General features: G+C 37.9%; 1 protein-coding gene across 6 annotated transcripts in view; it reads right to left on the bottom strand.

Annotated features, from left to right (window-relative positions):
- NEDD4 (NEDD4 E3 ubiquitin protein ligase) overlaps positions 1–13,091 on the bottom strand; it is a 168,020-nt gene that overhangs the window by 33,400 nt on the left and 121,529 nt on the right. For 4 of the 6 annotated variants that reach the window (XM_023228624.2, XM_023228625.2, XM_023228619.1 and 1 more), the window contains 4 exons: positions 11,336–11,438; positions 4,681–4,847; positions 1,817–1,934; positions 1,565–1,732 (listed from right to left, as the gene is read on the bottom strand). In XM_023228624.2, the coding sequence (XP_023084392.1) occupies positions 1,565–1,732; positions 1,817–1,934; positions 4,681–4,847; positions 11,336–11,438 (556 nt within the window). The remainder of the gene's footprint in view (positions 1–1,564; positions 1,733–1,816; positions 1,935–4,680; positions 4,848–11,335; positions 11,439–13,091) is intronic. The other 2 variants (XM_023228620.1, XM_023228622.1) reach the window with 2 other exon arrangements.

The following is a 13,091-nucleotide window of genomic DNA, read 5'->3' as shown; positions in this document are numbered from 1 at the left end:
GTGGGCCCTATGGTTGCTGCTGTAACAACTTAATTCAGATGATATAGTGTGAAAGCAGAGATGCGCAATATCTAAACAAATGATGTGGCTGTATTCCAGTGGTAATTATTCATAACAGGCAACTGCCGATTTGCCCCACTGGTTGTAGTTTGCTTTCCCCTGCACTAGAATATAAGTCCCATGAAGGCAGGAGATATTGTTAATTTTATTTACTGATGTATCCTCAGTAACTAGCATATAGTACCTTGCTCTCAATAAATATTTACTTGCTCTCAATAAATATTTACTAACTAAATGAAAGGCAGGGAAACCTCAACTGGAAATGACAAATAGCATCCTCTCAGAGAACAATCTTTGTCTCCTACTGAATCTCCCCTGAATAGAGTTTAGACAGCCAGCTATGAAGTTCTCATCATGGAAGCATATGCTGGAATACTTTATTCTGAACCCTATGGACAACAGTTTTTACAGTAGTGGCTGAAGTGAAAATGTCATCTATTTCCTTCTAAGTATATCAGTTCTTATTCATATATACCTGTTGGTGACATTTGTGATATAATGTTAAAACTTCAGGTCAGAAGCAGTGGCTCATGCCTATAATCCCAGCACTTTGGGAGTCTGAGGCGGGTGGATCACTTGAGCCCAGGAGTTCAAGACCAGCCTGGCCAACAGGGTCAAACTCCTCCATCTCTACTAAAAATACAAAAATTAGCTGAGTGTGGTGGTGTGCGCCTGTAATCCCAGTTATTCAGGAGGCTGAGGCATGAGAATCGCTTGAAGCTGGGAGGTGGAGTTTGCAGTGAGCCAAGACAGCACCACTGACCTCCAGTCTAGGTGACAGAGTGAGACATCTCAAAACAAACAAACAGACAAACAAAAAACCAACTTCAGCATAACTGGGAGAGAGAAAAGCAGTCCCTAACATCCAGGAGCTGGCCTGGCACTCATAGGTAAGATCAAGACAAAATCAAGACAACTCTGTAATTGTGGCTGAATATAGACAAAACATGCACATTGTCCAAGCCACAAAATACCAAACATTTCCCTATCCTGGCAAATGTGAGTGACTGTTCCACTTTGCTAATCATAGCTTTAGCCTCACTACGGGTAAGAGCTGAGATGCGAAATCATAGAATTATCCCTGCTACCCAACAGCATCTCACATAGAGCAAAGTCCTGCTTCCTAAAACCCTCTTCAAAATCACCTAACGGGAGCCCAAATCCTTGAAGTCTTTTCTAACATTCTGTTACCAAAACACCAATGGTGCGTGTTCTCCCTTGCTGAAATGAACAATAAACCCAAGTTGTTCAATTACAAATGTGTCCCTAGTGATTTTTGACTGGAGGGTATTCACATAACGGAAATTTGGATGCCATGACTCTGGTCCATACTATTGATGGGGATATTTGAAAAATGCCCAAGTTATAAAGTCCCAAGATCCCTAACATATTATTACATATTATTGCATTTAAGACAAAATTTTACATAAAAGTTAGTTGTTGAATGGTATAATATGCATAATATAAACTACTGAAGCCATAACAAAATCTAAGAGCGTCTTACTGAGCTGGATGCTGACTGGCTTGTGGCTGAATTTCCAAAAATGGTGAGTCTGGCATTCAATTCTTCTGCAAGATGAGTTGGAACATCCAAGTTACTTGACGGTGGAGGTGATGGGAAGGCCTGGCTACTATACATGGTGGCTTCATCTTCTCTTATAATTTCCCAGTTCTAAAATGAACAGAATAAGCTTGAGTCACACATACTTTATTGCTGAAACATGTCTACCAAGGAGAACTAGGAAACTACTTGTACCTCGGAAGACTCTCGGTTATCAACACTTTCTGTTTCCTCGGATATTTGCCGCCTGGTGGTAAATGCACGTTGTGCTTGCAGTTGAATGTTGCCATTCTCAGCATCTGTTAGGTTGTCCCTATATTGGAAGTATAAAAAACCATCATCCATGTCTTAAGTAGTTACAATGATTGTCAAAGATTCTGTGATTGTTGACAAAAAAATCTACATTAGATCAATAAAAAAATGTATTGTCTGGCCAGGCGCAGTGGCTCATGCCTGTAATCCCAGCACTTTGGGAGGCCGAGGCGGGCGGATCACAAGGTCAGGACATCGAGACCATCCTGGCCAACACGGTGAAACCCCATCTCTCCAAAAAATACAAAAAATTAGCTGGGCGTGGTGGTGGGCGCCTGTAGTCCCAGCTACTGGGGAGGCTGAGGCAGGAGAATGGCGTGAACCCGGGAGGCAGAGCTTGCAGGGAGCCGAGATCACGCCACTGCACTCCAGCCTGGGCAACAGAGCAAGACTGCGTCTCAAAAAAAAAAAAAAAAAATGTATTGTCTTTGACCAAAGGCTATTTCAACATGCATAGATTCAATCATGGGTAGGCAGACTGGTATATTTAGAGTACGTTACTGAGTTTAAGGTTTTGTGGAAAGGTATAACATGTCTGATTTGATATTTTAGTTTGTCACTGTGTCTAGGATAATGTCCAACACATATAGGTACTCAAACATATTTGTTGAATGAATGAATATCAGAGTGCTTCACAGATTATTTCATTATATTATTTTGTCATGTTATTATAAGAGTATTATAGAGTTACACATACATCTTTGTGATATCAGATAGTACATTTTCTAGAATTGGTCTTAAGCCAGGAGTAGAGTACTCCATGCATCAATGTGAAGAGCAGAATGAAAGATGGTTTAAGAACTTTATAATGAAAAGCTTAGGAATTACATATCTGTTAGGAATGGTATCTGTTTTTGGTAATACACAGTCATGAGCCTGTTCTGCAAATGGTAATAGTAAAGATTTGTCTGAGCTTAGGAGAAGTACAATAAATCAGATTGGATGGTTAATGAGCATTAAAAAAAAAAATAGAAAGAATGAATAAGACCTAGTATTTGACAGCTTAACAGGTGACTACAGTCAATAATAATTTAATTGTACATTTAAAAACAACCAGAAGACTGTAATTGGATTGTTTGTAAGACAAAGGATAAAGGCTTGTGAGGATGGACACCCCATTTTCCATGATGTGGTTTTATTATGCCTTGCATGCCTACATCAAAACATCTCATGTACCCCACAAATATATATACCTATTAGGGACCCACAAAAATAAAAAAAAAATCAGATTGAACACCCTTACCTCAGTCATTTATATTATTCTAATTATTTGCATTTAATATAACCAGTCTATCAGATCAAGAATTTTGTTCAAATATTTAATAATAAAATTATTGTTCATTTATTTAATGCCACATGAGCTCAGGCTAGTTGCAAGACCAGTTCTTACTGTACTGTAGCTAAAGAAAACATAATTTTGATACATGGTTCTAAGGGAAAGCTTCATTTTTTTCCCCCAAATATTTGATTTTGGCTACCTGAAAACAACATCAGCCACAGTGAAAGAAATGTCATTTTGCTCAAGTAAGGCTTGCCATAATACTGAGGTATGCAACAGGGCAATTCTGCAGAATTTTATAGTGTCTTCAGCTTTGCAGTCTGTACATCACTCTATGAAGATTGAAGCTTCTGTGCCATTAAGTACTTGAATTGCTGATTTGTTTTGGAAGGATATGAGAACAGAAAATATCTATGAAAGTGCCTGGCACATATCAGGCACAAAATATCAAAGCCAAAAATTAGGAGACTAATGAACACATTAAAAAATTACAAGTATGTTTCAAACAGAAGACTAAAGGAAGACTTTACAAGACTATATGGAAGGAAAAATGGAAGGGGATTTGAGAATAAATATGAATGGGAGATTTTATAAATGTATACACAATCTAATGATAACAAAAAAAATCACTGAGGAGACATAAGTTAGAATATGTTGAAAGTCGTTCCATCTTTGATCTGTGCATGCTGGAAGTTGTGTGGATATTGACCAGACTATCAAATGGGCATTTAACGTAAGACCCTTATTATTCAGTCCTTTATATTTTACAAATAATTTATATTTTAAAAAGAGTACTGTAGAAATTAACATTTTATTATATTTTAATAATAAACTATAAAATTCTCTAAGACTTCTAATTCAGCCTAAAAAGAAATATGTACTATTTGTGGCTATATAATAATTAAAAACTTATTAAAATTAAGAGACAATTAAAAGGGTAGTATCTAATGTCAAATAATTTTGAATATTATCAAGTCATTTAAAAAAAGAAACAGCAGAGTTAGGATTTTCAAAGTCATGGGCCATAAAAATCCTAGTATTCTTTTTTTTTTTTTTTTTTTGAGGCGGAGTCTCGCTCTGTCGCCCGGACTGGAGTGCAGTGGCCGGATCTCAGCTCACTGCAAGCTCTGCCTCCCGGGTTTATGCCATTCTCCTGCCTCAGCCTCCGGAGTAGCTGGGACTACAGGCGCCCGCCACCTCGCCCGGCTAGTTTTTGTATTTTTAGTAGAGACGGGGTTTCACCGTGTTAGCCAGGATGGTCTCGATCTCCTGACCTCGTGATCCGCCCGTCTCGGCCTCCCAAAGTGCTGGGATTACAGGCTTGAGCCACCGCGCCCGGCCAAAAAATCCTAGTATTCTTATAGTTTATGGATCACTATACTGTTATGAATCCATCTGAGACATGACTTCAAAATGAAAATTCGTAAAGTGCTTCCAGATTAAAATTGTGAAAGCCATCGGCACATACTGAGGGGTTGGTCTTTTCCACTGTGTTCTTCTAGATTCATGGTTTACATAATAGGTCCTTCCAAGGATATCCTGCCTCTCTTCCCACCCTGTAGGTAGAGGAGAAGGTTCCTGTTGTTGCTGCAAATGGCAAGCAGCATCTGGTTGGTCCAAAACAACCCAGCCAGGCTGAAAAACAGGATGGTAGCAATTAAGTTTATGCATGATTTTTTTAACTTTAGAAATTATATGTTAAAGGAAATTTAAAAAGAGATTTTCTATACCAAGTTTTAGAAATTATGCATAGACAGAACTAACAATTCTCAATTTTTAAGACCATAATATACTTTATGATAATGAAGACTTTTTTTTTTTGCAAAAATGGTAACCATTGAAATTTTGTCTAAAATTGTCCAAAACTTTAAAAAAAAAAAACTTTACAGGCACAAGCCTGTAAAGTTTCCACTAGGTTCTGCCTGGGTGACAGAACCAGACCCTGTCTCAAAACAACAATAAAACAGAACTTGACAAATCTATTTAAAATTTTTCATAACAAAAAAGTAATAAAAGTATGTGAGGTGACAGATTTAATTAGCCTGATTTCATCATTCTGCATTGTAAGTATATACCAAAACATCACATGGTCCTCCATAAATATATACAATTATTGTTTGTCAATCAAAAATAAAATTTAAAAAAATCTAAAAAAAAAAAAAGACAAAAAATCTTTTAAATAAACAACCATGGAAAGTTGGAAAGCACTGAGAAATTGAGAAGCATAGTTTAAACTACTCATGTAATCTTAGGCTATGCTCTAAATTATCAGCTGAATGAGGGCAAGGATTATTTCTCATTCGTCATCGTCTTTCCTGCAGAGAAAGCACCTTGTTTATGGTAGAAATCAATAACTATCTGACACATGGAAAAAATCATTAAATAAAGGTCAAATACATAGAGGGGCAAGACAGGGAAGGGCAAATGATTTAGAAATAACTGCTACAGTGAATTCTCTAGTGATGGAAAAGTCATTCTGATTCCCTTGTCTGATTTCTCTCTTTCTCCTCCAGATCAAGGCAAGGCATTTTATCAAGTCATAAAACAGCCAAAGAAAGATTAAAAAAAAAAATGCACTGGAAGTTTGGTTTCTCAGAGACTAACAAGTAGCAAAATTAACATAAAGCCTTAGTTAGGGCAGTTAAAGTAGGAACTGATAGAAAAGGGTACCAAGAGTTAATGCTTTTATATGAGAAACCTCATAAAAGAAAAGGCAGTATGTCAAAGATTCTATTAAATACTGATTGGTTAGGAAAGCATTAGAAACTGAAATAAACTGGTGAAGAAAACTTTAAAATGCTCCCCAAAGGACACAAAAGAAGATTTAAATAAGGGAAAGACATAGTCTGATCTTGGCTGGGAAGACTCAGTCTCACAAAGGTGTCAATTCTTCCCACGTTAATCTACAAATTTACCAAGATTCCAACAAAACTACATCATGATTTTAAAAGAATAGGCCGGGTACAGTGGCTCAGGTCTATAGTTCCAGCACTTTGGAAAGCCGAGGCAGGCAGATCATCTGAAGTCGGGAGTTTGAAACCAGCCTGACCAACATGGAGAAACCCCATCTCTACTAAAAATACAAAATTAGCTGGGCATGGTGGTGGGTGCCTGTAATCCCAGCTACTCGGGAGGCTGAGGCAGGAGGACTGCTTGAACTCGAGAGGCAGAGGTTACGTTGAGCCAAGATCACGCCATTGCACTCCAGCCTAGGCAACGAGAGCAAAACTCCGTCTCAAAAAAAAAAGATACAAGGCAATTCTCAAGTTCAAATACAAACATAAACAAGTAGGAATAAGCAGCACAATTTTTAAAAAGAAGAGCAAGAAGTGAAGATCAACTCTACCAGCTAAAACATATTATAAATGACAACAATTAAAGCTGTGTGGTTCTGGTGCGTGCACTGACAGGCAGCTCAATAGATTTGCCCAGAAAGAAACACAACTTTACAGGAATTTTGGCCGGGCATGGTGGCTCACACCTGAAATCTCAGCACTTTGGGAAGCCGAGGTGGGCGGGTCACTTGAGGTCAGGAGTTTGAGATCAGCCTGGCCAGCATTGTGAAACCCCGTCTCTACTAAAAATACAAAAATTAGCCAGGCATGGTGGCGGGCACCTGTAATCCCAGCTACTTGAGAGGCTGAGGCAGGAGAATTGCTTGAGCCCAGGAGGCAGAGATTGCACCACTGCACTCCAGCCTGGGCGACAGAGCAAGACTCTGTTTCAAAAAAAAAAAAAAACAAAAAAAAAAACTTTATAGCAATTTTAGAATATGATAAAGACATTTCAAATCTGTGGCAAAATAAGCAGATTACTTAGAAAATGGGCACCCATTTGGAAAAATCTTCACTTGAATCCCTACCTCATGCCTTGTATCAGGAAAAGTTACAGACTGAATAATATCTAAACGTTTAAAAGTGAAACTAAAAAGTATTAGTAACAAACTGTTGAAAATTTTAGAAATACATTTTTTAAGAGTGGGACACTGTTAAGTATGACACCAAACCTTGAAGGCATGAAAGAGAAGATCTATAAATTTGACAACAAAACACCTAAATTTGTGTATGGCCAAAACTACTAACATGCATATATGTTACAAAGAGCAAATGACAAAGTGGCAAACATTTTCGGTACTTGGATAACTGACACAGAATAATTTCCTTAGATACATAGAGTTTCTGTTATAGGCCTGGAGATCAGCAGTAAATGACTGTTGCGTGACAGGCAGTGGATTGCTTCCAAGATGGAAGAGAATTCTTCTATGTTGGAAGGCTAGACTTGAAAACGAGGCCTCAGGAAAGAGTTGGGAAGGAAAGGAATGTTTTTTGGTAGCAGGGAGAAATGGATAGGGGGTTTCTGCAGCAAGGTTGATCTGTTTTGGCTAGCTCTGTATAGAAGGTGACAGGCAAGATGATGGAATAAATTATTTTGGGAGAAAAGGTCTGGATGGGAATTTCTCTTTCTTTCTTCTCTCTCTCTCCACATGGTCTGACATCCAGGTTGGAGTGCAGTGGTGCCATCACAGCTCACTGCAGCCTTGACCTCCTGAGCTTAAGTTATCTTTCACCTTAGGCTTTAGGTGCATACTACCATGCCGAGCTAATTTTTTATTTTTTGTAGAGATGGGGTCTCGCTATGCTGCTGGTCTCAAACTCCTGGGCTCAAGCAATCCTCCTGCCTTGGTCTCCCAAAGTGCTGGGATTACCAGCGTGAGCTACTGTGCCCAACCTTTCTTCTCTTTTTTTTTTTTTTTCCTTTTTACCTGTTTTATAAGAATTGTTATCTGTTTTTTTTTCTTTTTATTGCCCAAATTCCATTATTTTCTTTCCCTATATCTTCTTACTTTGTCTGCCCATCCATGTTTATCTTCCTTCTTTCTTTTCCTTTCCCTTAAACTATGATAATATAGGATCTAGCATACCTAAAAATTAGTCTTGCATATATTGAATCAGATTGCATTTTTCTGGTTTTAATCCCAAAAACATGTAAGTTAAGTTTTTATATTTTACTCTTGTGAGAAAATATAAGCTTAATGTTTCTTGGTTGAATATAATCATTGATTAATTTCCTTTAAGATTAATACAATTTATTAATAAAATAGTTCTCACTACTGCTGTAAAGGATTATAAAAATACTCAGCACTAGAAAAATGGTACCAAAAGAATATTTCTTTTAAAGCTTCTTAGAGATTTCTCCCTTAAATGTCTGCTTAATGTATTTATATTATCTGAGTAAATTCAAGAAGAGAAAGAACAAAAATTAATTTAATTAAAGGCTTAAGAAAAACCTGTCTCAAGTTTGTGGAAGTAAAGTTGTACAATCAAACACTATTTAGAAAGACTGGATAGAATGCCTCTACACAGTCAATTTTTGGATACCCGGCCTTCCTATTAAATATGTATCAGCTGCTATTCTTTATAAAATAACTTTCTAAGTATCAATGAACCTTATTTAATTACTAACCTCAAAGCCAATATGTAATTGCTCACAATTTAATCAAGTCAAAGAGGGTCAGGAAGAAAGTATTCAGAGGTACAACCAACATTTTATATGTTAATTTTGTAAAATACATACAACTAACCCTAAAGGTGCAAACGGTGCAAAAATCAACCGTGACATAATTATCTATTATAGCCATACTTTACTACAGAATATAAACTACCTAAGAGTGAGCTTCATTTCAAAATTACAATTGTTTTCCTTAAATAGTAGAATTTATACAGTCACAAACTAGCTGTCAAAGGACTAGGCAAGACTCCTCTAGTCATTAGCTACACAGAAGGTAAATAAGCACAGATTCATGTGTTTGAATTCCTAGGGCCTTTCATAAATAAACTCCTACACGCTTACATCTCCTGAAATTATAAGGTGCATTCTGAGGGAATTCAAACATTGAGACATGAGACCACAAAATGAAGTGAAGCAGTTCTCTCCACAGAAACTCAACTGTGAATAGGGTCCTATGATGCGTGCATGTGGGCAAAACTTGGAGCAGGTTACTAAACAACGAAATGCTGTTTAATTTTTTTAAGTTACTAAATAAATAATTTGCTTTCTTTACAGCAGATATCCTTCATTTCAAACAGAATTCCATTATGCAAGATACTCTGGTACACCAAAAAGCCAGGTAGAGAAATTTCTACTGAATAAATACTTGAAAACTTTAAAAATGATTATTATATGAAAATCAGATAAAAATACATAAGAAAAAGTTAATCAAATAAGTGAAGAGAGAATTGAGAGGATAACAAGTTCTCTGATCACCAAACTAGGGGCTACCTATACTGTGAGTGAAGAAAAGATTCTTTCTTGGCCGGGTACCGTGGCTCACGCCTGTAGTCCCAGCACTTTGGGATGCCGAGGCAGATGGACGGCTTGAGGCCAGGAGTTCAAGACCAGCCTGGTCAACATAGTAAAACTCCGTCTCTACTAAAAATACAAAAATTAGCCAGGCATGGTGGCACATGCCTGTAATCCCAGGTACTTGGGAGACTGAGGCACGAAAATTGCTTGAACCCAGGAGGCAGGAGGTTGCAGTGAGCTGAGATTGCACCACTGCACTCCAGCATGGGCCACAGAGCAAGACCCTGACTCCAGGGGAAAAAAAAAAAAAGTCTTCCTTCTATCCTTCTATTATTATGGATTTTCTTGCAAAGCAAAATCTCAGTGCATTTAAAATTTTCCCAGAAAGCTCTGTTGCAAATTCACTACCTGTTCTAGAGCTTTCTTTCTCAAGGTACATGGGCACGTGAGGTAGAGCCTAGCCCCTGGGGAAGGCCCTCAGCTTCACTGTTCTTATGGAGACATAAGCAGGCCCTTAGTCAAAGAGGCAAAAGTGTTAAGCAAGGCACCAAATAAGAAGCCTCCAGAGCAATTTGGTGCCATACGCTGTGTGCTCTGCTTTCAGTAACTGCTGTTGATATGGTCTGACTGTGTCCCCACTCGAATCTCATCTTGAATTGTAGCTTCTATAATCCCCTCGTGTCGTGTGAGGCACTCAGTGGGAGGTAACTGAATCATGAGGGTGAGTTTTTCCAGTGCTGTTCTCATGACAGTGAATAAGTCTCATGAGATCTGATAGTTTTATAAAGGGCTGTTCCCCGGCACACACTCTCTTGCCTGTCACCATGTAAGCTGTGACTTTGCTCCTCTTTCACCTTCCACCATGACTGTGAAGCCTCCCCAGCCATGTGGAACTATGAGTCCATTAAACCTCTTTTTAAAGCTTTATAAATTACCTAGTCTCAAGTATTTCTTCACAGCAGTATGAAAATGGACTAATACAGCTACTGAATAAATACTTCTTTTTGATGATAATGTGCTTTCAAAAGGAACCTCAAGGAGCAGGTGTTTTTTTGACCCCTTTCCAAATCATAAATTTTTCTGCTGGAAGAAACCCTCGAGGTCATCTGGTGCCATCCTGTCACACTGCAAACAAGATCCTGAGGTTCAGAAAAGTTCAATGACTCACTCAGGTCTGGCTAGATAGTGTGCAACTAGGATTCCAGTCTCCAAACCCTATCCAATTCTATTCCAAATACATATTTTCTGCCTCCTACTTGCTTATTCCAGATGCACGTAACTCTACACAAATCTTGACTTGGATTTTCCTCTCATCCTGTCATCCATGAAAATTGTTAAATTCTACTTGCCCCACATACAGAAGGCTCTTTATTAGATCACTTAAATTCTCCTTGCTCCCTAATTCCCCTCCTTTCCTATGAGCCCTCCCACCATAAGAATATTAACAGGACTTAAATTTCATAAAAGAGTTCCTAATCAGTGGAGTCTCCTCAAAATGTCCATATATTTAACTTCAAAATACTAAATTGTGTTCTTACTTTAATGGAGAGAATATACAGTTTTAGAGAACTTTGAAAAACTAGATTTATATTCTATTCTCTCCTCCTTAATCTTTAAGAAGGCCATCAATAATGGCCATTCATTCTACAGAAATATCCTTAGAGGAAAGACTATTAATGAATGCTTGGGTGAAATAAATGTCCAAGTAAATAATTTTTATTTACACGTTAACTTCATTCAATAGTTATTGTTCTTCAGAGTACAGTAAAATAAGAAATTAAATTTTTTTTTAGTTTAACCAAATATTTATAAAATCTCACCTCTAATTCCTCAGCCTGTTCTGCATTATCATCTTCTGAGCCACTGGTTTTAGGCAAATAAGTCATTTTTAGTCTCAGATAACCTTTAACTCTTGATTTGTGACTGTAGAAAAGAAAATAAATATTCATAAAACTTTAACACCAGAGAGAAAAGTATTCAGTTAGTAAGAGTTTAATGAACACCCACTAGGTACCAGGGGGTCTACAAAGGGAGGTTCAAAGACAAGTTCCAGGGCAGAAGATATCTAGGGAAAGGAATAGAAGGTGGAGAAAAGGGAAACATATATACATAAATAATTGTTATGCCACAAAGATGATGCTAAGGAAGTTTAAGTGAAACATCAGAGACAACGTCAAAGAGAAGCTGGCCTTTGAGTTGGGATTAGGAGATTGGGGAGGATTCTTATCTGTGGCAGTAGAGGAAGAGGCATTATGAGTGGAGAAAAGGGCAAGATCCAGGAAACAGGTGGGAAACTGCAGGTGCAATTAAGGAAATGGCAATAGTTGAGTTTGACTGGATTACAGGATATGTTAAGGGGACTACAGGAGGTTGGGATGGTCCAGAGGTCACGCAAAATCAGACAACTTCAGACTTTATTTTGCATATTTTGGTAAATCACTGAGAATCTGGGGGATAGAGAAAGGTATCCTCAGAGATGTGCTTTAGGGATACTAATCTGGCCATATTTTTTTGGATGACAGAAGAGTAGAGGGCAAGGCTTGATAAGTGTCTGAAACCTGCTACATCTCTTTGGCAGCTGTTTGAATCTGTCACACATTAATTTACCTAATCTATTTTTATATTGTATCACACCTCGTTGAATAATTAGTTGTCTAAGCTAAAGGCTGCTGCCTGCTGTAGTAATATTTTAAATTTTTTGAAAAGCTGTCTTTCATAAGCTTCTTCTTCTTCTTTTTTGTTTTTGTTTTCAGACAGCATCTCCCTCTGTTGCTCAGGTTGGAGTGCACTGGCTCAATCACGGTTCACTGCAGCCTTGACCTCCTAGGCTCAGGTGATCTTCCCACCTTAGCCTCCCAAATAACTGGGACTACAGGCATGCGCCACCACGTCCAGTTAATTTTTGTATTTTTTTTGTAGAGACAGGGTTTTGCTATGTTGCCCAGGCTGGTCTGGAATTCCTGGGCTCAAGCAATCCACCCACCTCAGCCTCCCAAAGTGCTGCGATTACAGTGCTTTCATAAGCTTCTAATTTAAGGCTTAATTCTATCTATTGCCCTCATCAATTCTAGCATCCTATGATTTACTTAAGAAATCCTTGCTTGTCTCAGCTTTCTATATAGATTTTTTGGGGATGATTTTTACAGATATCCGATATGTAGCAATTACCCTTTGTCTTTTTAGACAAGAGTCCTAATCTTTTTATTCTGTCTTCAAGAGATTACCTACCCCTACTCCCAAGCCTCCCCTGATCTTTTTAGCTCTTCTCTGTATAGTTCTCATGAATTTGGCATATTCAGTGTATCCTTTCCTGAGTAGTCAGTGAAATCCCCGATGCTTATTTCCCAGGCTGCTAATGTGGCTTGTGTCTCCATACTGAAGGAGATGTGAACATTCTGACTTGTGGCTATAAAAGATGGATACAGAAAATGTGCTCAGATAATGTTTTGTTGAAAAGTTTCTCTACAATTGTATGTTTCATGTCTTCTCAATTAGAAAAGAAGCCTCAAGGTTTTGACTTAATGGGGCTCAAACAAATTTAGGAATGTAGTCGTACATTTTCTATCTGAATAAAGT

Source organism: Piliocolobus tephrosceles, chromosome 6 (genome assembly GCF_002776525.5).
Source record: "Piliocolobus tephrosceles isolate RC106 chromosome 6, ASM277652v3, whole genome shotgun sequence".
NCBI classification, from domain to species: Eukaryota; Metazoa; Chordata; class Mammalia; order Primates; family Cercopithecidae; genus Piliocolobus; species Piliocolobus tephrosceles.
This window is presented reverse-complemented; position numbering and strand designations above follow the sequence as displayed.